General features: G+C 40.5%; 1 protein-coding gene across 2 annotated transcripts in view; it reads left to right on the forward strand.

Annotated features, from left to right (window-relative positions):
• Window positions 1–21,287, forward strand: part of LOC143283793 (exocyst complex component 1-like) — a 46,084-nt gene extending 24,797 nt beyond the window's left edge. Inside the window, exons 13-25 of one of the 2 annotated variants that reach the window (XM_076590162.1) lie at window positions 879–998; window positions 1,608–1,666; window positions 4,597–4,656; window positions 6,968–6,991; window positions 8,394–8,474; window positions 9,170–9,296; window positions 11,951–12,034; window positions 13,133–13,286; window positions 13,755–13,775; window positions 16,500–16,624; window positions 17,334–17,456; window positions 17,801–17,872; window positions 18,592–21,287. In XM_076590162.1, the coding sequence (XP_076446277.1) occupies window positions 879–998; window positions 1,608–1,666; window positions 4,597–4,656; window positions 6,968–6,991; window positions 8,394–8,474; window positions 9,170–9,296; window positions 11,951–12,034; window positions 13,133–13,286; window positions 13,755–13,775; window positions 16,500–16,624; window positions 17,334–17,456; window positions 17,801–17,872; window positions 18,592–18,744 (1,203 nt within the window). In that variant the 3' untranslated portion in view covers window positions 18,745–21,287. The remainder of the gene's footprint in view (window positions 1–878; window positions 999–1,607; window positions 1,667–4,596; window positions 4,657–6,967; window positions 6,992–8,393; window positions 8,475–9,169; window positions 9,297–11,950; window positions 12,035–13,132; window positions 13,287–13,754; window positions 13,776–16,499; window positions 16,625–17,333; window positions 17,457–17,800; window positions 17,873–18,591) is intronic. The other variant, XM_076590163.1, reaches the window with a different exon arrangement.
• The last annotated feature ends 5,485 nt before the right edge of the window (window positions 21,288–26,772 follow it).

The following is a 26,772-nucleotide window of genomic DNA, read 5'->3' on the forward strand; positions in this document are numbered from 1 at the left end:
GCCCGAGAGATACAGACACTTGCAGTGTTGGTCAGATAATTAGAGCAACACACCCAAAGACGCATCCTTGAAGTGGATGACACGCAACTGGTGGTCCCAGTCTCCCCATTTAAGCCCACAGCACACTCAGCTCTGGGTAGGAGCCGGCCATGGGCCGAAAAACCCACCTCCGCTGAGATTCGAACCTGTGTCTTCCCAGCCGTCAGTCCGCGACGCTAACCACTTCGCCAAGGCGGCTGGTGTTTTCTACTTCTTTGTCTTCTTGCTGTGCAGACCTGCAAGTACCTGAACTCCGATGATAAAATGAAAAAAGACTGCTGAGTCTATAAAAACACCAAACGGAGAAAGTTTATAAAAAAAAAACTGTGGGTTGTAAAATAAGACTCATTTTTGATAAGAGGTGTCCAACATTTCAGATCATAGGTCTCTCTTCAGGGGCTGTGTTAGATGGAAATGACAGTGGAGGTAAAAGAAAAGCTAAAGAAAAGTTATGAGTACTGATCAGTAAAAAGAGGTGAGGATGAAGCTAGTATTTTTGTGGACAGATGAAGTTGGTATTTGTGTGGGTAGGTGAAGGTGGTGTTTGTGTTGGCAGGTGAGAAGGTGGTGTTTGTGTAGGCAGGTGAAGCTGGTGTTTTTGTGGGCAGGTGAAGATGGTGTTTGTGTGTGCAGGTGATTGTGTTTGTGTGTGCAGGTGAAGTGAAAGTGGTGTTTGTGTTGGTACGTGAAAATGGTGTTTGTGTTGGCAGGTGAAGGTGGTGTTTGTGTGGACAGGTTAAAGTGGTGTTTGTGTGGGCAGGTGAAGGTGGTGTTTGTGTGGGCAGGTGAAGGTGATACTTGTGTAGGCAGCCAGGTAAAGGTGATGCTTGTGTGGGCAGGTGCTGGAGAAGGTCCTGGTGGAACTAGAGAGGGTGTGCATTGCAGAGCAGGACTTCTGCTGTCGCTTCTTCCACCTCATCGACAAAACAGTGCAGGCCAACCCTGAACCTGCCCACAAGGTCAGTTGAAAACCTTCAGCATGTTTGATGTATACCTTGGATGATGGATCAAATTGGAGGTAATAGTTTTAGTTTCAGTTCCTTAAGAATGCGTCACTGCGTGCTTTTTGGACAAATACATAAATGCTGCACCACATCTGCTGGGCAGATGCCTGACCAGCCAACATAACCCAACATTCTAGTCAGGGTTGAGTACATGCATGTATGTGTGTGTGTGTTTGTGTGTGTGCGTGTGTGTACCTAAGAGTTGATTTCTTCTGCAGAATTTTAAGGTCACAAAGTCACAAACTTTCATGTATGACATAGACCATGGACAACAGTTAAAGCTAACAAACCGCCAACTGGTTTAGTTGAAGAATTGTTAGATCAGTGTGGGGATAGGGACTGAAGGGGCATGTTGGTTGTTTCTGAATGTTAATGACTAAGACCTCATGCCATCTGTCTTAAAATACAATGGAATCTTCTCCCTTTTTTGTTGTTAAAAGTTGTTTGCATGCTGAAGTTTGGTAAGTGGTATTTTGGGCATGCTTTTAAACCGCCATGAAAATGGAACTGAAACTATGGCTTGTCACCTTTTGTGTTTCCTCTCCACCATCGCCACTCCTCCAGGACGGAGAACAGGAGGGATCTGAGGATATCTGGCTTCCCCAAGGCTCCATGGCAACAGAGTAAGTGAATTTTGCATGTTTGTGAGTGTACATGGCTTCATACTGCTATATTTTATACAGTTCTTTCTTCTCCTTTTTTTTGTTTAAGACACTTATAACTCTGTGCACATTTATAGACTGTATACTCCGGAGTTGGTTGCTGTTTATGTGGACGCTAAGTAGTTCACCAGCCACAGCTTTGTGTGTGAAGTTTATCCGTTTGACAGAAAAGAAATGTGGATAAAATGAACCAAGTCCTCTTACTTTAAAAGTTTCAATAGTTTAAGTCGTCATTTAATAGTAGTATCTAAATGACTGGTCTGAACCAGTGAGGCCTGAAACTGGACAACAGTTTAAAAGAAAAGCATTTTCTGGATATTAGTAGAAGTATCAGTAGAAGACGCAGGCTTTGACACACAACTGACAGACCTGGAGGAACATTCTTCCGTGTGGTGCCCCAATGAGTTATCTACTGTGGTGTGTGTTGATTGTTTTGGAGACATGGTGCATTTGTTTAAACAGAGAGTACTTGGCTTGTGGAAGACATGGGGACATTGGCCAAGTATTTGGCACCTTGGTGTGTGGTCCTTGAAGTTCGTGATTCAAACCCCAACAGTGTCTGGTGAATCAAGGTTCAGACTTTTCATGTATGCTAACAAGATATCATCCGCCAAAACAAATCTCATTTATAGCTAAACAGTTCCCCACAAAAGTTAAATAATCATAGGGAACATTTAGAATTTAATATGTATATATATTTTTTTTTTTTTTTTTTTTTTTTCACTGTGTTTTTTCCCACTTTTGAAACCCAAATCCGTTTTCCTCCTGTTTCTGATTTTGAAGGATGGTTTTGAAGGTTGTGAGAGTAATTCATTTAATTCTTGAGAACACGTGGCTGGTGAATTGCTTACTTTGTCTTTTTACTAACTTTTATGTGTATGACATATGCCCAAATGTATATACTCTAGATGTGTAGCAGCCAGTTTGTAGTTAGTTTCTCTGGCAACTGAAAATGGCAAACAAGAGCAGTTCATAAGAAAGTCATGGGTAAAAAATAACCCTGAAAGAAATATACTGATGTCTTCCACTGTTTCAACAAATCACTCAACGTTCAAAGCATAATTGTGCAACATAATACAACACAGTAGAGAGCAGGTTGCAAAAACAAACACACACATGAATCAGATGAAGAAACATAGTGTAGCCACTCAGAGCAAAGACACACACACTGAAGTGTAGAAGTCACTGTACATATTCTTGGAGCATGTATTTTTGACAAGCTTGCTTTTATTTCATTTTTATTTTGTTTTAATTAAATCAAGAGCTTCCTTGATGACTTTTGAAACATGTTATTAAACATTAGTCATGTTGTTAAGTTATTTTCTTTGTGATGACTTTTCTTAGATATAGCTTTTTCATGGTAATTTATGTGTATGTAAGATTAGAACTGTCTGTTTTGACCTGATGATAGAGATGTGAATTGTAGAATTCTTTCTCAACGTTGTCTTCATTTAGCCAAGTATGAGATGTGTTGTACTCATTTCTCAGACAATGACATGTTTCACACTGATTTCTGTTACGCATAACACTGTTTGTAGAGACCAGTCAACTAACATTTGCATTTGCTGTTTTGAAATTTGGGCAGATTCCTATAATTTGTTTAGCAAGTAATGTGTCATTGCTGACAAAAGGAATTCAAATGTTACATGATTAAAGGTACCTCCTGTTGAAGTGACTTTTCAGATAGATTAGTTGATAGTTGTTTTTTGTATTTGCTGTACATATGTGGTGATCTAGTTGTATATTTTTAAAGTGTATATTACTATTTTTGAATGATGTCCTCCGTGGTTTTTCTTTTCTTTTTTTTTTTCATCTTCAAACTGAAAGAATGCTTTTACTCAAACCTGTTGATTAAAGGGAGTTATATATCTGAAGTGATGGTAGAAGTCTGAGATTTCTCCTGGAAAGTTTTCTTTCTTTGCACTGCAGAATACTGGCGTGTGCTTTTCACACTTATTACATTTTGTTCTGTGTTTTTTTGTTAAAGCATACTGGTCTTGAACAATGTTGACAATGAAAATGATAGGATCTATTTGTCTTGTTTGTCTGCCATCAAGGCAGGTTTGCATTAAGATTAAAACACTATTGTCAGAAATGCTGCTGCCATGTCCAAGGATAAAATTTTATTTACACATCCCTGTTCCCTGTTGTAAACTGAATACGGCAATAGCAACAAAAGATATTCTTGCTTCTTTCTCAACATTTATTTTTTTAAAAAAGAAAAGAAAAAAGAAAAAGAAAAAAAAAAGGATTAAGATTAAATTGTAGATGTTTATTTATTTCAGTTGCAGTTATTTGACTGGTCAGAGTAGAATGTACATCCATCAGCTTACTGTGTTGTACATTGATTTAATGATCTTGACTGTAACCAGGACTTGCACTCAGTCACTCACTTTCATTCAGTTTTTATCAGCCTTCTTCTTGAGTTCATGGTGTCTTTTAAAATGCACTGCAATCACACCAGTGGATCTGGAAAATGAGTATGAGTTAAAGTGTTTGTTGGTTGTTTCTTCTTCCCCGCCGCCCCCCTTCTCCTCATTTCCTCCTCCTCTCTTTTTTTTCTCAAGGATTACAAAATCTACACTTTGCTTAGATATTAATGGGATTTTGTTTAATGATAAACGTTAAAAAAACAACAACAGAAGTCACGTCAGAAATATTTGACACCATGACTGAAAGAAGTTGGCTGTATACAGCAGATCTTAGAAATGGAATCTGCACTCTTTTGGTTCTTTCAATACATGTATGTTCTGTTTGTGGCTCTTGATTAACCTGTGGTTCATTTCAGCGTTTTTAATCCTTTAACTGTTCAGACGCACTCTGTAATGGTATGTGCAAGAGTTTCATCTAACAGACCTGTTGGTCATGCTCTGTGCACTGTTACTTTGTAGGGAGTTCATTGTGGAAAATTTGGGAGAGGGACTCTTACAGAAGCGAGTCACCTCCGAAATGTAAGTTGTTGCTTTGTGCTTGGGCTTGTGAATGGTGGAGAGGCACTGGGTTTGCTTGTTGGCTGTGTTTTGCTCATGTTGCATGATTGATGGTGTGTATATGTGTTTGTTATTCTTCTTTTGTTGTTGTTGTTGTATTGGGTAGTTGTTTTTGTTTTTTTTAATTATTTTTTCATTTTTGTGTGTGTGTGCTTTTGTTCTAAATTTCTTTGTGTAGTTAAATAGTTGTGACTGGAGAATAGTTTTGGCTATGTTTTCTATGATTCGATTGGGTGTAATGTTGTTTTTGGTGAATGAGTAGTTTGTATGTAGACTTTCTTATCTGCTGGTTGTTATGGCTTCAGTTATGTGTGACGGGGGATGGAGTGATGAGAAAAAGGGCTTGCAGAGCATTCATCTCATTCTAGAATGTTTGTGTTTTTTGTTATGCGGGTTACTGACACAATGCATGCACTCAAACATAATTATGTGCAGTTACACACAGACACACAGACACAGACACACACACACACACACACACACACACACACACACACACACTCAGACAGACACACACACACACACACACACACACACACACACACACACACACACACACACACTCTCTCTCTCTCTCTCTCTCTCTCTCTCTCTCTCTCTCTCACAGACACACTCCCACCTCCCCTCACAGAAAAAACAAAAGAGAAAAAATCTTTCTGGCACAGGAAAAAGTCTATAGGTCTTTGCATAAAATGGGATTTTGTTGCTTTAAAACATTTTTTCTGTTTATTCATTTGTCTTTTTGTGCATGGAATGTGAAAGGTGTTTTTTTTGTGTGTTTTTTTTTCTGGGTTGCTTGAAAGTTTTCATACTGATTTAAGAGATAACAGTCTCACTGGAAAATGGAATGATCTGAAGTTCTTTTGACTCAGTGCATCATGATCATTCTCTCTGACATCCTTTATGCAGCATGCACTTTGCACATGTAAAAGAACTGATGGCAAGAAAATGGTTGTCCCTGACAAAATTATGCAGAAAAAAACCCACTTCGGTACTGTGAAACAAATACACTTGCACTTGCAGATATTTCTCCTCCTCCGCAGTAATTCTTTTTGGTGTGTGTGTGTGTGTGTGTGTGTGTGTGTGTGTGTTACAAACTTTATTAAGATTTGATTAACTTTTGAAATGTAAATGATTGATTGATTGACACACTGCAGCTGCACATACAATACATTCTCACATATTCTAACAGCATACATGAGAACATACACATTGGTTCATGGATGGACATGTGTGCACACACACACTCACACATATACACTGACTACACACATTCACACACACACACACACACACACACACACACACACACACACACACACACACACACACCTTTTTAGGGGAGGGGATGAGGGTTTCCAGGGAGGGGAGATAGGGGTTTGTTGCAGTTGTTGTTGTTGCTGCTTTTAATAAACTATAAGCACTGAAGACTCTGAGACATAAAGACATATGAGCTGATGCATTATGTTGAATACTGCTGATGATTTCACTGTGATGTTTCTTGATGCCATTGGCTGTGTGCGTGTGAGTTCGTCTGCAGGAATTGTGTGTGTGTGTGTGTGTGTGTGTGTGTGTGTGTGTGCATGCACACTTATACTCATGTGTTTGTGTGCATATACAGGTGGAATTTATGTGCATTTGAAAAAGCGTGTGTGTGCCGTGTGTACCTCTGTGTGTGTGTGTGTGTGTGTGTGCGCGCGCGCATGTGTGTGTGTGCGTGTGTGTGTGTGTTAAGCTTCTATGTGAGTCATTTTTTTGATTACAGAAAGGTTGTTTAACCTGTAATTGGTTTCCTCCACATACATGTTATTTTGTTTGTTTGTGTTTACATGAAAAAAGAGGGGTGATGGGGAGAGAATGTATGTGCGTGTGTGTGTGTGTGTGAAAGAGAGAGAGAGAGAGAGATTAACTGATATGGAATATGACCACATAATCTGCTGATTTATATTTGACAAATAACTGAAAATCTGAATGTGACAAACGCAGGACTATGTTTTGGGTGATCACAAAATAAATCAGAAAAGCATTTGTTATTTTAATATTTTGAAGTTATTGTTGTCTAATTCTAGTGTTTTCCTTTCATCCTCAGGGTTTGTTTTTTTTAGAGTAAATGTTTGTTTATGTTGATTGATACTTATTTTAATCCCCTGTGTGGTAGCACACAGGAGCATTGGTCTTGTTTAGTTTTGATAGTCTCCTGTTCAGTTTTGATATATATATATGTAATCTTTCTTGCTTCATCATTTTTGTTTTGATATTTTTTTCACTGCAGGAGACAAATAAATGATGAAGTAAGGTAAGCTGGTGTGTTGTTTTGTTTGTAGAAAGTGTATGTGTGTGTGTGTGCATGTGTGTGCGAGTGTGTATGTGTGCATGTGTGTGTGTGTGTGTGTGTGTGTGTGTGCATGTGTGCGCGAGTGTGTATGTGTGTGTGTGTGTGTGTGTGTGTATTTGTGTGTGTGTGCATGCGTATATGTCTGTGTGTGGATGTGTGTCCTTATTTCTGCACACACACATGAAATTATAGATGTATTGGGTTTTATGAGTATAAATGTTATTTATGTCTTCTCTGAGAGAAAAGAAAGAATGAATTCTATTTGTGTACAACTTGCAACAGTGTGTGAATGTGTGCAACCAGGTATAATCTTTGAAATCTTTTTTTTTTTCCTCAGTTTCCTCATACCCATATTCAAACACTCCACAGCTGGCCACCCCTCTTTCAATGTCTCTGGACCTTCCACTTGGAATGAACTTCCTCTTTCACTTCGTTAGGTCTCTGTGCTCAGCTCTTTCAAGTCACCTTAAGTCCTACCTCTTCCCATTGTAGCCCTTCTTCCCTGCTTCTCCCTTCCCAGCCTATTCCTTGTCTTTTTGATTTCCACATACTGTATTTACCTTTATTTATATGTGGGTTTGGGTTTTTTTCATCTTTGTGAATAAGAGTTATACAAGCGTGTGAATGACAAGTGTGTTAGCGCTTTAATTTGTCTCTGCACAAGATTCAGCGCTATATAAATCCTGCTGCTACTACTACTACTACTACCACTGATTCTTCTTCTTTTTCATATTGTTATTATTATTGTTATTTATCAAAACATCATTATTATTATCATTAAATGTGTGTGCATGCACGTGATTGCCTGCATTTGCACGCATCACCAATATGTAAGTGTGCGTGAGTGGTTGAGTCTGTGCACACACATAATTATGATATATATAGACTTCACAAACAGTTAAGGACCACTTCATAAAAGCAGGTATGTTTTCATAAAGTGCTAAAAAACAACAACTGAAAGCTGATTTAAATTATGCACGGTGCATGTAGATTACTACTAGGCCTCCCACTGAACACACGAACAGCTGTTTCTGGCATAATTATGTGCACCATGAACAGTTTGAAAGATGCCTTTGAAAAATCAGTGCTTCAGCTTAATTTACATTTATTCAGTGATTTATAAAAGACGTGTGGATTTTTGTTGCACAGAATAGAAGTGCATGTGCGAGAAAGTACCACAGTTTATGAGCAGCACTTATTACAGTGGCTGCATACAACACTGTTTGCTGGAAATATCAGCATCGTTTTTTCATACCCTCAATGAGAAAACTGTGCAAGTTCCCTAGTGGTCCTTAACTTCTTGTGAACCCTGTATTTGTCACTTTTAAAAAGAAATAATTTTTTTTCATGCTGCATGTGGCAGAACCATGATGGGCTCGCTGTTTCCCACTCTGGAGACTGAGCTAGAAGCCTTTCTCGCTCATGCTGAGAAACAGGATGGCATGTAAGGCAGTTTGTGTGTGTGTGTGTGTGTCGTGCGTGCGTGTGTGCACGCGCGTGTGTGTGTGTGTGTTTGTGTATGTGTGTGAATAGAATAGAATACTTTTTATTGTCATAAAACCTTAAAGTTTATAGGACACAATGAAACATAAACATGAGCATATTGAAAAGAGAAACATTCATTCGTGAACAAATTTCGCCAGTCTTGGCTGTAATTCTGTTAAAAGGATCAATTCACTAGACTTTGCATTTGTGTGTGTGAGAGTGAGTGTGTAATTTTTGTGTGTGAGTGTACGTGAGTGTGTGTGTGGGTGTGTGAGAGCTGAAAATCTTCACCTACACCGAGAAATTGGATGGCATGTAAAACACACTTGATTACATGAGTGTGTGTGTGTGTATGTTGAGTGGGAAGGTGGTTTGGTGCATACTTGTGTGTGTGTGTATGTGTGTGTGTGTGAGAGAGAGAGAGAGTGTGTGTGTGTGTGTTTGTGAGAAAGTATGAGTGTGTGTGTGGCTGTGGATGTCAAAGAGAGAGAGTGAATGTATGTGTGTGATTGTGTGTGTGTGCGTGCACATGTGCATATGTTTGTGTACATTTGTTCACATTGATTTTTCTTTTGTCACCGTGTCATGACACACACAACAGTCACGTGAAGGTAAATGTACAGTGGGGAGGGGTGTGGCTTGATGTGTGAACAGGTACACCATGTACATGCTGGTGCGCATGAGTCAGCATGTGATCAACAACCAGCACATGGGATCCTTCCTGGGCAAGACCTTTGGCAACTGTCTCATCAAAGTCAAGAGAGGCTTCGACAAGTGTACTGTGAGTACATCATCAGTGTTCATGGGCTGTATCTCCCATGTTCACTTATGTGTGTGATTGGGCATTTATGTGTATGACTTTTTTTTTTACCTAGCCATACTCTGTTTCAAGGATGTGTATGTTGGGTATGTTCTTGTTTCCTTAACCCACCAAATGCTGACATATATTAATCTGATCTTCTACATACGAAGGGTGTTCAGACACTAACAGGTTAGCACATATATAGTTGACTAGCGAGAATTGAAAAATCTCCACTATTAACCCACCAGGTGTTCTGAAACCGGGAATCGAACTCAGGAAACTGATGTGAGAATCCAATGCTCTGACCATTCGGCCACTCACCTGTTATTTGGGATCTTATCTCTGACATTCTGCATTTCTGTAAAACATGCCACCAAGCATCAAGGAATTGTTCAGAATCAGACAGGAGTAGTATTGAGCTGAGTGGTTAGAAAGTTTGACTTTCAATCTGAGGGTCCTTGGTTTGATTCTGGTATCAGTGCCTGGGGGAGTAAGGGTTAACAATTTCCCAACCTCCCAGGTCAACATATGTGTAAACCTGCTGGTGTTTTAATTCCTGTCATCAGTACAGACATGCAGAAGATCAAATATGCATTGTTAAAAAAAAAAAAAAAAAAAAAGACCCTCTAATTTATGTCTAGTGTTTGATAGATTATGGAAACCGGAACATACCCAGCATGCACACCCCAAAAATTGGTGTATGGCTGCTTATATGGCAGCACTGTAAATACATGAAAAAGCTCATGTAGAACTAAAATGAACATGGGAGTGACAGCCCATAAATGTAGAAAAGAAAAAGAAAATTTGATAAAGGAAACAAGACAGGCAAAATTTTTCAGCAGAATTGCCATTTTCAAGCAAACAGACAGTAACTGTTTGTGTTTCTTGTCTGAGATGAATTTAAACAGTGTACAAAATATACATCTTTTTCAAGTTTTGAACTGTCCTCCAGATGAAATTTAGAGCTGTCATGTTGTCAGGTAACCTTAGCAAAATAGGATATAAGACATAAATTTGTACCTGTCTTGTTATGTTTATGACTGGTGGTATCTGAATGATTCTTTGTTGTTTGGAGGTATGTTCATGGTTGAAGAGTTTTGTCTTAGCATTTTTGATTCCATTTAAATTAATTAATTTATTATTTTTATTATTATTAATGTTTTTTAGGCTGTCTAGAGGCAAAGAATCGGAGATGGTCCTGATTTACGGAGTGAGTGTGTGTGTAGGTTTGGAGGGAATTAAGATTGCCAGTGTGCAAGGTTGTATGTCAGAAAGTTAAAAAAGTGAGAGTGTGTGTGTGTGTGTGTGTGTGTGTGATTGTGGTTAAGATGTGCATGTGTTGATAATTGTGTAAGTTTCAAAGAACATGTGGATGAGAGATTGTGTGCATGTGTATAAATGTGTGTGCATGTCAATATATGTGTGTATGTGTGTGTGTGTGTGTGTGTGCAAGTGCGTGTGTGCAGTATTTTGTCTGTAGTTTTTCATTATATGTGAGAATTTGCTATATTCACTCTCTTGTATCTTTTTCATGTCGTACAGTATCACTTGACAATGCCAGTAAAACTTGTTAGTTTGTAGATAATACGTAATGCTGTGTTTCTTTTTGCAGCACATTTAGAAAGTAGGTAATTTTGTGCTTATTTTTACAGGTCATGTGGAAAGTAGGTCAAGTTGTGTTTATTTTTGCATTTTGTGCTGCATATACGAAGGTCATTCAATAAATAAGGTGAATTTTTCGGTATAAGGACTTCTAATACAGATAGAAGCTTTTTTTTTTTTTTTTTTTTTTTTCACATGGATTTAATTTGTTTTGCAGATTAAAAAAAACTTTGAGAGTTTTGGCGATTAACAAAGATGGCCGACCAAGAAGCATGCTCCGGGATTGAACAGCGGTCAGTTATCAAGTTTTTGGTTGCTGAAGGGTGCAAACCAGTTGAAATTCATAGGATGTCAACTGTGTATGGTGCCACATGTTTCAGCCGAAAAAATGTCTACAAGTGGGCTAAATTGTTTAAAGAAGGACGGAGCAGTGTTGAGGATGAAGACAGGCCTGGAAGGCCTACAGAAGTGAGGTCTCCTGAGGTGATCGAATCAGTCAGTGACCTCATTCAGTCTGACAGAAGGGTGACAGTGGATGACATTGCAAGGACTTTGAGCTTATCTGTTGGGACAGCACACAAAATTGTCCATGATGACCTTGGCTACTCGAAGGTCAGCTGCCGGTGGGTGACGATGAAGTCAAAAGTGTTGTGAGCGACTGGCTGAGACATCAGTCCAAAGATTTTTGCGCTGAGGGAATACGGAAGCTTGTGCACAGATGGGAAAAGTGTGTGACAGTGCTGGGAGACTACGTTGAAAAATTAAAAAAAAGTAAGCTTCTATCTGTATTAGAAGTCCTTATACCGAAAAATTCACCTTATTTATTGAATGACCCTCGTAGAAAGGAGGTAAGGTTGTATTTATTTTTCAGTGCATTTGGAATGTAGGTCATGTTGTGTTTATTTTTGCAGTGCATGTAGAAAGGAGGTCATGTTGTGTTTATTTTTGCAGGACATTAGAAGGTAAGTCATGTTGTGTTTATGTTTTCAGTTCAAGTGGAAGGTAGGTCAAGCTGTGTTTTATTTTTGCAGGACAACATGATACAGGGGGTGAAGGAAGTCAAAGTGTCCAAGAAGAATCGATGTGGCATCATCAGTTTTGTTCATCAGTTCGAGGTTAGAATCCTGTGTGTGTGTGTGTGTGTGTGTGTGTAATGAGAGAGAGAGAGATGTGTGGTGGGGGTGTGGGGGTGTGTGTGTAGGAGTGTGTGCAAACACCTCTGTTTGTGTGTGGAGCATGTGTTTGCATGCCTGCAGGTTTGCATGTGTGTAAGTGTATATGTGTTCATGTTTTTACATGCATATAAATGGATGGAAGGTTTTGATCACAAGAATGGCTCATGCCAGACAGACCAATATTTTGGTTGGGAGGTGTGATACCATCAGCCTGTCATGTGATGATATTGTATTTTCATTCATTCTTCATGTATTGTACTCTTTGTCATGTTATACTTTTTCTCATCAGAAAGCCCTTAAGATTAAAAGCTCTGAAAAGCTGCTGATAATGATAATGGTGTTGATGATAGTAGTAGTAATAGTAGTACTAGTAGTAATAATAATAATGATGATTATAATAATAATGATGACAATAATAATTAATGATGATAATAACGATATAAGGAAAAAGAAATAAAACCATTCTCATATAGTGCATTATCTTGCATTGTGCAATTCAGTGCGCTGCTGAAGAATATGTTTTGGATAAAGAAACAAATTATTTTTGTCGCTCTTCGATACAGCACAATGCATGTTTGGGTGCAGTGGATTCTGGCCTGAGTTTCTGGTGTTCCATTCCCGGTGCACCTGGTGGGGAAAGAGTGGAGATTTTTTCAGTGTCAGACCTGCTAGTGCCTGAACCCACTTAACGTGTGTATGCATGCGGTAGGTGAAACACACATGTTAAAGATTCGGTGGGTTGTGGAAACAAAAAAAAACACTCAGCAGGCACACCTCCAGAAATGAAGTATGGCTGCATACATGTTGGGGTAAAAATGGTCATACATGTAAAAGCCTACTCGTGCGTACAAGTGATTGCGGGAGTTGCAGCCCACCAACGCAGAAGAAGTGTGTATTTGACATACTAGTGGTTTGTTCAGAGAAATGTCAGCAGTCGCTTGTGTATGTATTGGACACATCTGTTGTCTGGATGGAGAAATGTCCAGCAATCACTTGTTGAGTATGTACCTGACATGCCTGTGTTTCTTTTGCTGTCAGGATTTTACGAACTTGGCAGAGGCCATTTTCAAAGGGTCCGATCGTCGCACGGACCTGAACAAGGCCTACAGCAAAATGGTGTGTGCTCTCTTCGAGCAGATACAGAGGGTGGCCATGGAGCATCAGAAAACACCACGTGAAGTGGTTCTCATGGGTATGTGTGTGGGGGGTGTAGTGTGTGTGTGTGTGTGTGTGGAGGGGTGTGGGGTGTGGGCGTTTGTGGATGTGTGTGTGTGTGTGTTTGTCTGTCTGTCATAAATGTGTGTGTATGTGAGTGTGTGTATGCATGTTTAATGTTTTGCATGAGCTTCAGAGGGAGAGAAAGATAGACATATGCAGTGTTGATGACATTGACCTGTCCCTCATTTTCAGTGGAATTTTCCACTTGTCACTCTGTGTTATATGTGGCTCTGATTGTGTTTTTGTTCAGAGAATGCAGGTCTCAGGGTGTTTGTGTGTGTGCATGCATGTGTGTGTGCATGTTTGTGTGTGTGTGTGTATGTGTTCGTGTGTGTGTGTGTGTGTGAACATGGGGCCATCTTTGATTATTTTCCTTAAAAAAACAACAACTTTTAAAGTTGTTTCTATGTATAATTACATAACAACTGCTTTTCTGTTGCAGAAAACTTTCACAGGATTTTCTGTAAGTAATTACACACCATGTTCCTAGTCTTAGTTTGTCTGTTCTTTGGTGAAGTAAAACAATTATCGTGGGCCACAAAATACACGGTGAAGTAAAAGGATAGTCTAAGATGTAAAAGACTTAGTTTTTCCATGCAGAAGTAAGTGTGGTTTTTTTTTCACTCTTAATTTTGTAGACAGGCACTGTGGCAAAATCTGTTTAGCGTTGGTCTCCAGGGTTCAAGGCTCTGTTTTGGCATGTCCATGTTGTGGGAAACACACTTTAATCAGATTTTCCTCACTCCACCCAGTTGCGAGTGGACACCTGTTTCTGGATTGTGGAGGTTAACTCACTCTGGACAAACAGTTTTCTTCCTCGCTTTTCCCTACAGATGACCCATTTGTTAGGGTTAGGAAAAAAATTGAAAAATACAAAACAAAGTAACTGAATGAAACTTGCTGTACTTGACCCATTTACCCCTGTCCTCACCTCGTGTGTACGCCCACACTCCTCCATCTTCACTGCCCTCAGAAGCTGAGTCACTGTCAGTACCTTCTTGCTGGTAGCTTTCTTCACTGCATATACTTTATTCAGCATCTTCGTCATCCTCGTCGATGTCAAAAAATCTTCAGTTTGAAGCATTACAATCACTTTAGCAGCAGTAAAAAGCCGCTGTCATGATATAGTTTGCTTCAAAAATTTCCACTTGTATTGCCTGTAACGCCATTTTCGATGCGTATGCAGATTAGCTTGTCATGTGGGGTACCAAGGTCAGTGGCTTGCCGGCGAGTGTGTTGCTATGGAATCACATGATGAAACTTTCCGTTCGACCCTTGACACATTCGCAGTGCCCGGTGTAGCTGCGATTGTTTGCTACCCCATGAGGAAAACGTGGACAAAATTTTAATTGTCGAAATCGCTATAGCATTCCGTCATCCAGAGTGAGTTAAAACATTGCAAGGAGAGGGTTTGACCCAGCCTTCCTCTGCTGAGCCCTGGACACGGTGGATATGAATTCACTGCCCTGATAGCTGTAAAAGGCTGTGGTACCTTTAACCTGAATTGCCCAGACCAGACACTATGATGCTCAGCCATTGTCAGTCTTGTTGCAGTGTCCACTGATGCTGTGTTGTGACCAGGGACATTGTGTCCCCAGGAGTGACAAGGGAATCAGTGTTTGATTCATTTGGCTTTCTTCTGACTGACAGGGTCACAAGGCTTACCAGAAAAACACACGGACCAGTGTCAATATACAGTTGTTGCACTGAAATGTCAGCTTCATTATGTTAAGATTTGTACAGCTGCTGCTTCTTCTGCTTTCATGGGCTGCAACTCCCACACTCACTTGTATGTACAAGTGGACTTTTAAGTGTATGTCCATTATTAACCAGTCATTTAGGCAGCCACACTCCTATTTTCATGGGGACAAGATTTGTAAATCCAGTTAAAGTGCTGTGATCAGTTTATGAAAAAAACCCACACTGCAACTTTAGTCTTTTTTCACATTTGTAGGGGTCACCTTACCTGTAGCAATACATATTGGTAAGATATTGTTTTGTTTTCTTATGTTGTTGATGCATTGTGCTAACAGCAAGGGCTAAGGGTTTTAGAGAATGTATATGTTTATATGCTTACTTTGTTTATTAAATAAAAGAACTTTTTGTGGGTAAAGTGCATTAATTAGTGCACCAGCTGCAAACATAATTTGGCAGATTGAGCACTCTTGGAATGAGCTGATGTCAGTTGAGACCAGTGTTTTGCTTATTGCAAAGTAATTGAGGTGTGGAATGGTGGCCTAGTGGTAATGCACCCAGCTAGGAAGTGAGGGTCGCAGGTTCAAATCCCATAAAGTCTCGGATTTTTACTCCTCCCTCCACTAGACCTTGAGTGGTGGTCTTTGTGCGTTTCGGATGAGACCATAAACCAAGGACCTATGTACAGCATGCACTTTGTGCACATGAAAGAAAGAACCCATGGCAATAAAAGGGTTGTCTCTGGAGTAAAAAAGTCCACATTGATTGTAAAACAAAAACACTTTAAGAAGGAAGTAACAGAGAAGAAAAAAAACAGAAGGGTGGCAGTGCACTATTGTGACACAGCCCACATTTCACACAGAAAAAATCTGTTGCGACAAAAAGTAATGGAATAGAATACAATACAATACAATACAATACAATACAATACTATACTATACTATACTATACTATACTATAGATAATACTATACTATACTATAGAATACAATACAACACTTGTGAACACAACACAGCACAATACAATATAATGCGATACAATAAGATGCAGCACAACACAATGCAATAGAACATAAGAAAGTTGACAGTGGTGATGAAGTTTGCAGTGTGTGTGTGTGACTGTATGTTTGTGTGTGTGTGTGTGTGTGTGTGTGCGTCCATGCATACATGTGAGTGTGTGTGCATATATGACTCTGTGTGTGTGTGTGTGAGTTTGAGTGTGTGTATGTGTGTGTGTGTGTGTGGGGGGGGGGGCATGCTTGCGTACATGTGCGTGTGTGTGTGTGTGTGAGTTTGTGTGTGTGTGAGTTTGAGTGTGTGTGTGTGCGTGGGTGTGTGTGTGTGTGAGTTTGAGTGTGTGTGTGTGAGTTTGAATGTGTGTGTGTGTGTGTTCGTGACTGTGTGTGTGCGTGCACACACATGCATACATGTGTGTGTGCGTGCACATGTGACTGACTGTGTGTGTGCATGCATAACACGTGTTGTCACGGCAGCCATCCTATCACACCTGAAGAACGCGGGGCTGGAGGGGGACCGTAAGGAGGCCAAGCAGCGCTACACAGAGAACATGCAGGCCTATACCACCAACCTGCTGGGCAGACCCTTGGAGAAACTGCACGTCAGTGTTGTGTGGGGGGGGGGGGGGGGGTGGACGCAGATTGTGGTGGTGGTGGTTGTGTGAGGTGGTTGTATTAGTTGTGGTTGTGGTGATGGGTCTTATTGTTTGGCTGTTGTATTTTTGTTGTTTGTTTGTTTGTTTTTATTTTTTTAATTTTGATATATGATGTGTGGCTTGTGATGCCATTGGTGGTGGTGGTTTTTGTTGCTGTTGTTTTGTTGTGGTATTTTTTGTGTGTGTGTGTGTTTTTGTTTGCTTAGTGTGCGTAGATGGCTCTGTGAGTGTGTGTATGTGGCAATGTATGTTTATATGTGTGTTTGTGTGTATATGTGTGTGTGTGTGTGTGTGTGTGTGTGTGTGTGTGTGTGTGTGAAAGAGAACTTCAGGATATTTTGTTTGACTGTGCCATGGGAGCAGGTGTAGAATTATGTATGCACATGCTCTTGCCCTCACTCATGTTCTTGCATGAATGCAAGTGAGCACACACATACATACACAAAAAAGGTAAAAGATGCACTTACAAGTAATTATGCACACATACAATTCCCCCCCGCCCCCCTTCCCACCACCAGACACACCCAACCACATACCTACTCAATCACACCCACACCTGGGTAAATGACCATTTTTTACCCTGCCATGTAGGCAGCCCAAGTCCATTGTCATGGCATTGCAGAACCTCTCTGAAGGATGGATGATTGTGTTGCAGATTTTCTTTGAGGGGGTGGAGGCGAGGGTGGCGGCAGGGGTGGCACGGGCAGACGTCGGTTTCCAGCTGGCCTTCAGCAAGACGGAGCTGAGGAAGGTCATCAAGGAATACCCAGGAAAGGAGGTAAGCTCCTACCATTTTTGTGTGTGTGTTTTTAAAAAATTTATTTCTTCCTCTGTCATCCATCAAGAAAATCTTGTATTTTAACTCGTTCTACCACACAGCTACACAATGCTACATTTCCCCTGGACCAGCACTACTTAAGATCACTGCAGTAAAAAAAAAAAAAAAAAGACGCACACGCACACACACACACATACACACACACATATATATATATATATATATATATATATATATATATACATAGAGAGAGAGCAATATGTCAAATGACTAAATGAGTATATATGTTTATTAGAAAAAAAGATAATCATTTATTATCAAGCTTTCTGGGGTTTTTTGCACAGGTGAAGAAGACATTGGAGCACTTGTACAAAAAAGTGGAGAAACAGCTGTGTGAGGAAGAGAATTTATTACAGGTGAGTGGTCATCTTGTCCATTGTTATCTTTTACAGTTTTTTATTTTAAAAAAAAGAAAAAAAAAAGGTCATCATGCATTTACAAGTTAACTTTTACATGAAATAAATCTTCTACATAGTTTTCTTGTACTTAAAAGTCATCTTGCACATTGTCATCTTTTACACAATTGTGTTGTGTATAATCTTTACATAATTCATTCATCTTTTTAGTATCTATTCACATACCCCACCCCTTCACCCCAACCCCTTCAGCTCCCTTCCTCCTTTTTCAAAAATTCTGGTTGCTGTTCATAACAAGTTATTTTTGTTTGTGTATTCAGAGTCTAAAATACTTGCTACAAGAAAAAAAAAGAAAAGAAAAGACTTGCCTACTTTTATATAATCCAGTTGTTCCTGAGAAACCTTGCTTCAAGAAAGTTGTTTTTTGTTGTTGTTTTTTTCCAGTAAAAGCATTTGAGGGAAAAAAAAACCCAAACAAAATAAAATATTGTTAGGCATAGTATGCGTAATAAAAGGAGTCAAATTATGAAAAAATAAGTTACAAAAAACTTTTGTATGTATTTTAAATTTTTTTTAGTTTTTACTTTTTTCATAAACAGATGTGTTGTAGCGTGTTAAGGGTATGATTTTTTTTTTATGGGTCAGTCAGCATGTATACACGCCTCCTTGAAACAGTAAACTTGAAAACTGACACTGTGTTGGACGGATCCCCTGTGCAGGTGGTTTGGCATGAAATGCAGGACATGTTCATCAACCAGTACAAACACTACGACGACCTGATGAAGAAGTGCTACCCGGACAGCCAGATCTCCCTGGAGTTCACCATCGACAATGTCCTGCAGTACTTCTCTGACATTGCCCAGTCACACTGAACTCTGACTGACCCACCACCCTGCACCCCCACCCCCTCAGACTTCCCCCAAGTACTCTCCCTACTCTTAACATGTGTTACTGCCTATAATGAAGTGAAAATGGCTGTACATGCTAAAAGCTCTACTTGTGGAAACCATTGAAAATGACGTATTGCTGCCTATACTGGAGTTAAAACAGCTGTACACATTGAAAGCTCCACTTACTGATACCATTGAATGTTGGAGTGCTTGTGCATGTTAAAAGCTCTACTTATGGAGATCATTGAAATTGATGTGTGGCCACATATACTGTAGTTAGAACAGTTACATTAAAAGCTCCACTTACTGATGAAAATGAATGTTAGAGTGCTTGTTTACATGAAAAGCTCTACTTATGAAGACCATTCAAAATGATGTGTGGCTGCCTATACTTGAGTTAAAACAGCTGTACGCATGAAAAGCTCGGCTTACTGATACAAGTGAATGCTGGAGTTGCAGCCCACAAATGGAGGAGAAGAATGCAGACCGGACTTAGTTCTGCTGTTGACTACAAGGAGAATGTAATGGCGTTTAAGACTTCATAGACTGACTGAATGGAGCAGCTGTTTGATTGTGAGAGAGAGATTTGCTACAGCTGTTTAGCGCTTCAGACAAGTGTGTCTTGCTACTGCAGGTTCAGCATTGGAATTGGAAGAAGAATCATCAACTTGATTTGAAGCAGAGTCACAGTCTTAGAGTCATACTTAGATTGTAACTCGTAATCTGAAAACATTTAAACCAGAGTATTAATCAGATTTGGAAATCATACCCATATCTTGACAGTGATCAGTATGAAAACGGAGTTAGGAGGATAGAACTGTTGGATTGAAAATGGTCTGAAAAGTATTTATTTGACCACTTGATTTCAGTCCAAATGTGACAGTTGTTGTGCCTGAGGCAAACAACAACAACAGCAACACAACAACAACAAAAAAGAAAGAAAAAAAGAAACACTGTTGCATTTGATCATTTTCTCTTCATGAGCTTGAGCATGCTTACTCATGCATATACTCACACATTTTCCATCTGAAAATATATTAAAGGAAAGAAAGAAATTTTACACATACACATGCACTCACTCTCTCTCTCACTCTCTCACATACACACACACACACACACACCTGCACACACATACACACACACACACATACACACACAAACAAATAATAACAATAGTTGTTGTTTTTTTAAAACACACAAAAAACAACTACAACCAACAGTCCAAATAAATGTCACCACAGTGCAATGCCTTTTGCTTTTTTATCTCACTCGTGTTTAATTCCATTTTTTTGCCAACCGGAGTGGAATTTTGCATGGGACTGAGTCGGGAACAGCTTTCATCCCACTCATGGTCTGCACAGTGTTTCAACCAAGAACACTGGGTTGTTGTTTTTTTACTTAGCTGGTCACACTGTATGTATGCTTACAACCTGGCTATGTGTGGCCCATCAGCCATCTTTGTACTGGAAGCAAGCATGAAACCAGTGAAACAACTGAAAGTAAGGTCACTGGCCCTTTGTATGCTGAGTGAGGCACCATTGCCAGTGTGTAAATTTGTTTGTGCTTTCATATCTGTGAAACTGTATGTTTGTTGCATATCTGTTATGCATGTGTGTGTGTGTGTGTTACATTTATGTGCTTATTTATTTATTTGTTGTCATTATTATCTTTTAATTTCATTTATAATTATTATTTATTTATTTATTATTATTATCTCTTTTTTTTTCTTTTTTTTTTACAAAAACAATATATTTAGATTTTAATTTACTTCTTTATTTGTTCTTTCTCTTAAAAAATATGTTTAAGTATTCATTTACTTCTTTATGTATTTATTCATTCTTTTTTTCTTTTTTTTTAATAATTTTCTCAAGGCCTGACAAAGTGCATTGGGTTACGCTGCTGGTCAGGCATCTGCTTGGCAGATGTGGTGTTGGGTATATTGATTCGTCTGATCGCAGTGACGCCTCCTTGAGCTACTGATACTGATACCAATACTGTGAGTCTTCGACTGAATTCACCAATGTTTTGTGTAGGAAGAAAGTTAATGCGACGTTCACATGGCACCATTGTAGCTGTGCCACTAAAATTCACCAGTCAATGTAATGTGTACGAAGAAAGTTGTTGTGACATTCACATGATTCACTATGCCATGCCATGTAACAGTTTAGCTAGCATTTTTCTTTGGATGTTGATATTCTGCATGATGATGGATATGCTAACTGTGATGTAGCGATTGTGTACAGCTAGTGTTCCTAAAATGTAAAGCACTGCTTAATATTATGTATTCCAGTATGTATGTTTACTGGTATGTGCTTTTAATGAACTCAGTGCATGTGTGTTAATGTGCATGTATACATGTGTGCATATGTCATGTGTGCATGTGTTTGTATACATGTGTTTGTGTGTGTGTGTGTGTGTGTGTGCAAGTGTGTGTGTGTGTGTGTGTGCAAGGATGTGTGTATGTGCATATGCACATTTTTGTGAGTGTATACCTGTTGATGGTTAATATAAGTCACTAAAATAGAGGTGCTGTGGCATTTTTGATGCTGTGTATGTTGATCCTGTACTTGTTTTTCTTTCATGAATGATGTGTGTGTGTGTGTGTGAGTGTGTGTGTTCTTTAGTTTAACATCTTCCCATTGATTCAGTGAGATGTTCCCTGTCTGTCTTTCATGGGTTCATGGGACACAGCTGCCTTGTTCATTGCCATGGAAGTTGGCTTTAACTAAGGGACATAACCGCTTTTACCCCGCTGGTGGCCCCTGTTTTCTGGGGTGAAGGTATGCTGAGTATGTACATGTTTCCACAACCCACTGAACGCTGACATCACAGTGTTACAGGAACTTTAATATGTGTATTTCATCTTCTGCACATGCACTTTACACACGCAGAGACAAACAGGTCTACACATTATGTAGATCTGGGAAATAAGAAAAAAAGCATTCCACTCTTTACTCGACCAGACACTGATGCTGGGATCGAACACAGGACAGATTGATAGTTCAAGGCTTTCACTAGTGAGTCAACAGTCTAGTGAGATTTTTTTTTTTTTTTTCTGTCCCATCATCTGCACCGTTTTCAGTGGCATTACTCCCACCCCGCTCATTTAGATTCCCCCATACACGGCCACACCCGGGTTCGTCCGTCGTAGTTCCAGCGTCGGCAGTCCACAGGGTACCGTCGATGTTAGCTCGCCAGGAGGCCACACACCAGAGGAGACCCTGCACTGCTGCTGAGTCACTTCGGTGGTGTTTAGTGGTGCCTGTTCTGTTTTAACGTACTTAGGACACCACCTACTAAGCCCCCTACTAACGACAATAATGGCTTAGTCGCGGAGCCAGACTGAGTGAGCGTCCCTCCCAGAGTGGAGACCACCACCACGTCCCTCAAACAACAGCCCTCCATGAATCTGCCGACACTGGCGACATTGACAGGACTCGCCCCAAGCACGGAAGTGGAGGGGTAACGAAACTGAGGTCACCATGAGAGCAGGGCATGAAAGGTCACAGACTTTGAGACTATTTTGTTTCTGTTGATGACGATGAAGGAGGAGGATGATGACGATGATGATGACGATATTGCTATGGAGGTCCATTTTGGTTTGGGACTGCGTGACAAGGCAGTACTCTACGCTTCCTGTCATAATGATATCCCGGCGTTAACCAGGCCCGAGAGATACAGACACTTGCAGTGTTGGTCAGGTAATTTGAGCAACACACCCAAAGACGCATCCTTGAAGTGGATGACACTCGACTGTGTGGTCCCAGTCTCCCCATTTAAGCCCACAGCACACTCAACTCTGGGTAGGAGCCGGCCACGGGCCGAAAAACCCACCTCCGCTGGGATTCGAACCCGCGTCCTTCCAGCCGTCAGTCCGCGACGCTAACCACTTCGCCACGGCGGCTGGTGTCTAGTGAGATTTTAGGTAGAGAAAAAAAAAAAAAATTAATGTGCAAAAGGGTGAGAACACAGTATAAAGTAACGAAGAATTTGTTCTTGAATTTCAATGAATCAACTTGTACAAAAAAGCTGTAGAGCTAGCGTCCAACTGGATCATGTTAAGAAAAATTGTCATGAACAACAGTTTTAAGCAACCCCGGATTGAACTCACTCTTGGCTCATGCAGACATTAAAGTGCATGCTTGTGCACATACAGCTACACACACACACACACACACACACACCGAGCATCAGCAGTCTACATGGATGGTAGGTCATAATGACATCCCAGCGTTAACCAAGCCAGAGAGATACAGACATTTGCAGTGTTGGTAGGTAAATTTGATCAACGCACCCAAACACATCCATGAAGTGGATCATACTTGACTGTGTGGTCCCAGCCTACAACACACTTCACTTTTGGAAGGAGTTGGTCGCAGGCCGAAAAACCAACCTCTGCTGGGAATCGAACCTGCGTCCTCCGAGCTGCCAGCCTGCGACACTAACCACTTCTCTTTGTGAAAATAACAATAACACCAATGGCTGAGCACTTCAAAAGATGTCTATCTTTATTGTGAAAAAGGCTGGTTTTTTCAATTTTTGAATTGCCATTTGTACAACACTACGATAGTTTCTTTTAAAAATTTTGAATTGTTTGATGATAATGTATTAATATTTCATTTTTAGTTGGACATGTGAAAGTTGTCAGAACTATTGCCGAGAGAGATTCCTTGTCATTGTGTACCAAAAATGTCGTACAGGGAATTCCTGATACTTCTTTCAAGAAAAGCTTAGAAACTGAGGCTTGTGCACAATACCTGTGGGGAATTTTAGTGAGGTCACATAAGGCAAGGTTGGGATCGGTTTATCCCGGGGAGAGTGGGGTAAGTGAATCTAACTAAAGAGGGAGTAAAATACAAACTCCCCATTTTGGTGTCATGTTCTGCACTATATCAAACTGATGTAGAATTCAAAGCAAAGGGAGGAAAAAGCCTTAATGGTTTGCATGGGGAACCCGACAAACAGTAACAGTTGTGTTGTTCGCAACAATGGAAATCCTCCTGGAACCACCACCACTGGTAATGAGGAAGTCTATGAGATAGATGTTGATGGAGTTCTCCGAACGCTAGAAGACTGCCCCCAGAACAGAACGTTCAGGCACAGAGCGCTGAAAGTATCAGTGGCCCACACCCCATGTGACCTCGGATTCAAGCAGCTCAGTAATATCTCTCTGGGTCTGAAATTCGGCTTTCACAATCAACTGAGAGACTCAACGAGAAATGATGGCACTCAGCTGCAGTGTCTCTCCTGTAGTTCTCATTGATCGAAGTCAAGAGACTTCTTCGAGAGGATCGTGTACAGCGAGATCTGTCATTGGTAGTACGCTATTTGAGACATTTGAAAACAAGAGAACGCTGGCAGGAATCACACATGAGCCATTCAGATTTCATTTTGTTGGAAATACGTTTTTATTACCTGTGCGTTTTTTTGGACACAACTGGATTCGAACCAAAGTCAAGAGCTTGTAACTGATTCTATCTTCAGCTATGAAAATTTGAAGGTAGTGATGATGTACTTTTGAATACCAAATGCATGCAAAATGGTGTTTTCTAGTAAAGCACATGCTGGGTGATGACAGCAAATATACAAGTTATCAAACACTGGACTGTCAGAAATAATGGGATTGCGGTCATCTTTCTAAACTACGCTAGTTGTTTAAAGGCTGTAAAGTATCATATAAAAATAAACACAAACAACAACAGCAAAAGAAAAGAAAAATCTCTCTCTCTCTCTCTCTCTCTCTCTCTGTATATATATATATATATATATATATATATATATATATATATGTGTGTGTGTGTGTGTGTGTGTGTGTGTGTAAATACATATGTGTGTGTGTGTGTGTGTGTATATACATAGAGAGAGAGTGTGTGTTAATCTAAATAATGATAGAACCACATTGTTGCAAAAATACTTGAAGATTAAAAAGAACAGAAAAAATATGACAATATCAGGGCGTTTGTAAAACTGGACGCTAGTCATTTTGATGAGATGATAAACTGAGGTCCTATGTTAAAAGAACCCACGACACGATAAAGACTGAAATGATGAATATTTGGGGGAAAAAAGAAGAAAAAAAGGTTTTCCACATAAGAAACTGATGGAAATATTGTTTTATTTTCACTACACTAATCGTGATTAGGTTAATCAAACCGTTATACAGTAGACCGTACTTTCTTTGCATGATGTTTGATCTTTATTTATTGTACTACCATGTGTGCGCCTTGTTTTTAGAGTGATATGGATGTACATTTATATCAATCGTGACGAGCGCAGTAGCCGAGTGGTGAAAGCGTTGGACTTTTAATCTGAGGGTCCCGGATTCGTATCACGGTGACTGCGCATGGTGGGTAAAGTGTGGAGATTTTTCCGATCTCCCAGGTCAACATATGTTGTGTATGTGTATACGCAAGCAGAAGATCAAATACGCACGTTAAAGATCCTGCAATCCATATAAGCATTTGGTGTGTTATGAAAACAAAGAACATACCCAGCACGCACACTCCCGAAAGTGGAGTATGGCTGCCTACATATCGGTGTACAAACAGTCATACACGAAAAAGCCCACTCGTGTACATACGAGTGAACGTGGGAGTTGCAGCCCACAAACACAGAAGAAGAAGAATAGCGTTCGTCATATAAAAGAAAGTGCGTATTTTTGTGTGTGTCATTAAAAAGGAAAGAGATGTGTGTGTGTGTGTGTGTGTGTGTGTGTGTGTGTGTGTGTGTGTGTGTGTGTGTGTGTTGAACAGCCTGCTGTCCATCTGGTGGACCATGTAGAAAACAAAGCAAACTCGCTCGGTTGTGTTTGGTGTCTGTGACAGAAAGACAGCCTTTCAGTATTGAACAGAAGTATTCTTGTGCCCGTGAAAAACAAGAGCTGATGTAAGACACCCCCCACCCCCCCCCGCCCCCTCCCCCCCCCTCTCTCTCTCTCTCTCTCTCTCATATACAAACACAGAGAAGGATTTAATGACAGGTGTCAGTTTTTTGCAAATATCTGGCTCCACTGCACTTTGCCCGCGACACATTTATTTCGTGACAGGTATAACCCCCCCGCCCCTCCCACTCCGCTTGTGTGTGTGTGTGTGTGTGTGTGTGGTTGTCTCCGGGGAAAGGCGCTCGCTTGGTCTGGGTCCATGACTGATCAATCATTGTCGTAGCACGGAGCTTAGCAGCCAAGGTCCTGCACATGGCGAATCACGTTAGGCACAACTGAACACCACCAAGACAACTCGACAGCCCTGCAGGGTCTTCTCTGGTGTGTTGCCTGATGGCGACCTGGCATTATTAACATATCCTGGTGCATGGACTAAACACTTGTCGGCCCTGGGGCCGAAATCAAGACAAACTTCATTTTGCCTTCAGGCTTGTTACCCATGAGATGATTCCAACCCGCGAGTACAGTTTATCTGGAAGGTTAAGTTTACTTCGTAGTCAAGACACAGCGGTGCACTCAGGCAGCTTTCCCATCATCTTTTATTAAAAATCCTAGTGATTCCCTTCTGCGCATGCTCTTCTCACCCCACTACAGTTCAGAGCACTGCAGAGAGAGTTAGTAGAACACGTGCAATCCGCACAAAGTATGCCTGATTTCTCTCAACAAAAAGATCCGCCATGTTTGCCTCTGCTTCGTGGGCAGTCACCCTTGACAGGTAGTAAGGGTAAATTGCCTTGGGGTTTGTAGACCAGCGGGTAGGCTCTTGTGTTCCTGAATACTAGACATTGCTTACCCTCGGGCAGACTACCTGCAGGTACACATTTACCTCCTGGTCACACCGCTCAGCTCGTGCTGAAAACCAGGAATCACCGCCCCCTCAGCCATCTGTTCTCTTGGGAGATGTAAGGATGTTCCTACCCTTCCAACACTTGTGGGCTTCTCTCTCTCCCAAAGATGCTCAGCAAGAGAGGGTCTGACTGGCCATTTCACGGGTATGGACGGATTTTTGGTTCTCCAGTCTTCCACAAGGGAAAAGGGTGAGGGGTGAAGGGGGAGAAAAAAACACACAC

This window comes from Babylonia areolata, chromosome 7 (assembly GCF_041734735.1).
Source record: "Babylonia areolata isolate BAREFJ2019XMU chromosome 7, ASM4173473v1, whole genome shotgun sequence".
Classification (NCBI taxonomy): Eukaryota; Metazoa; Mollusca; class Gastropoda; order Neogastropoda; family Buccinidae; genus Babylonia; species Babylonia areolata.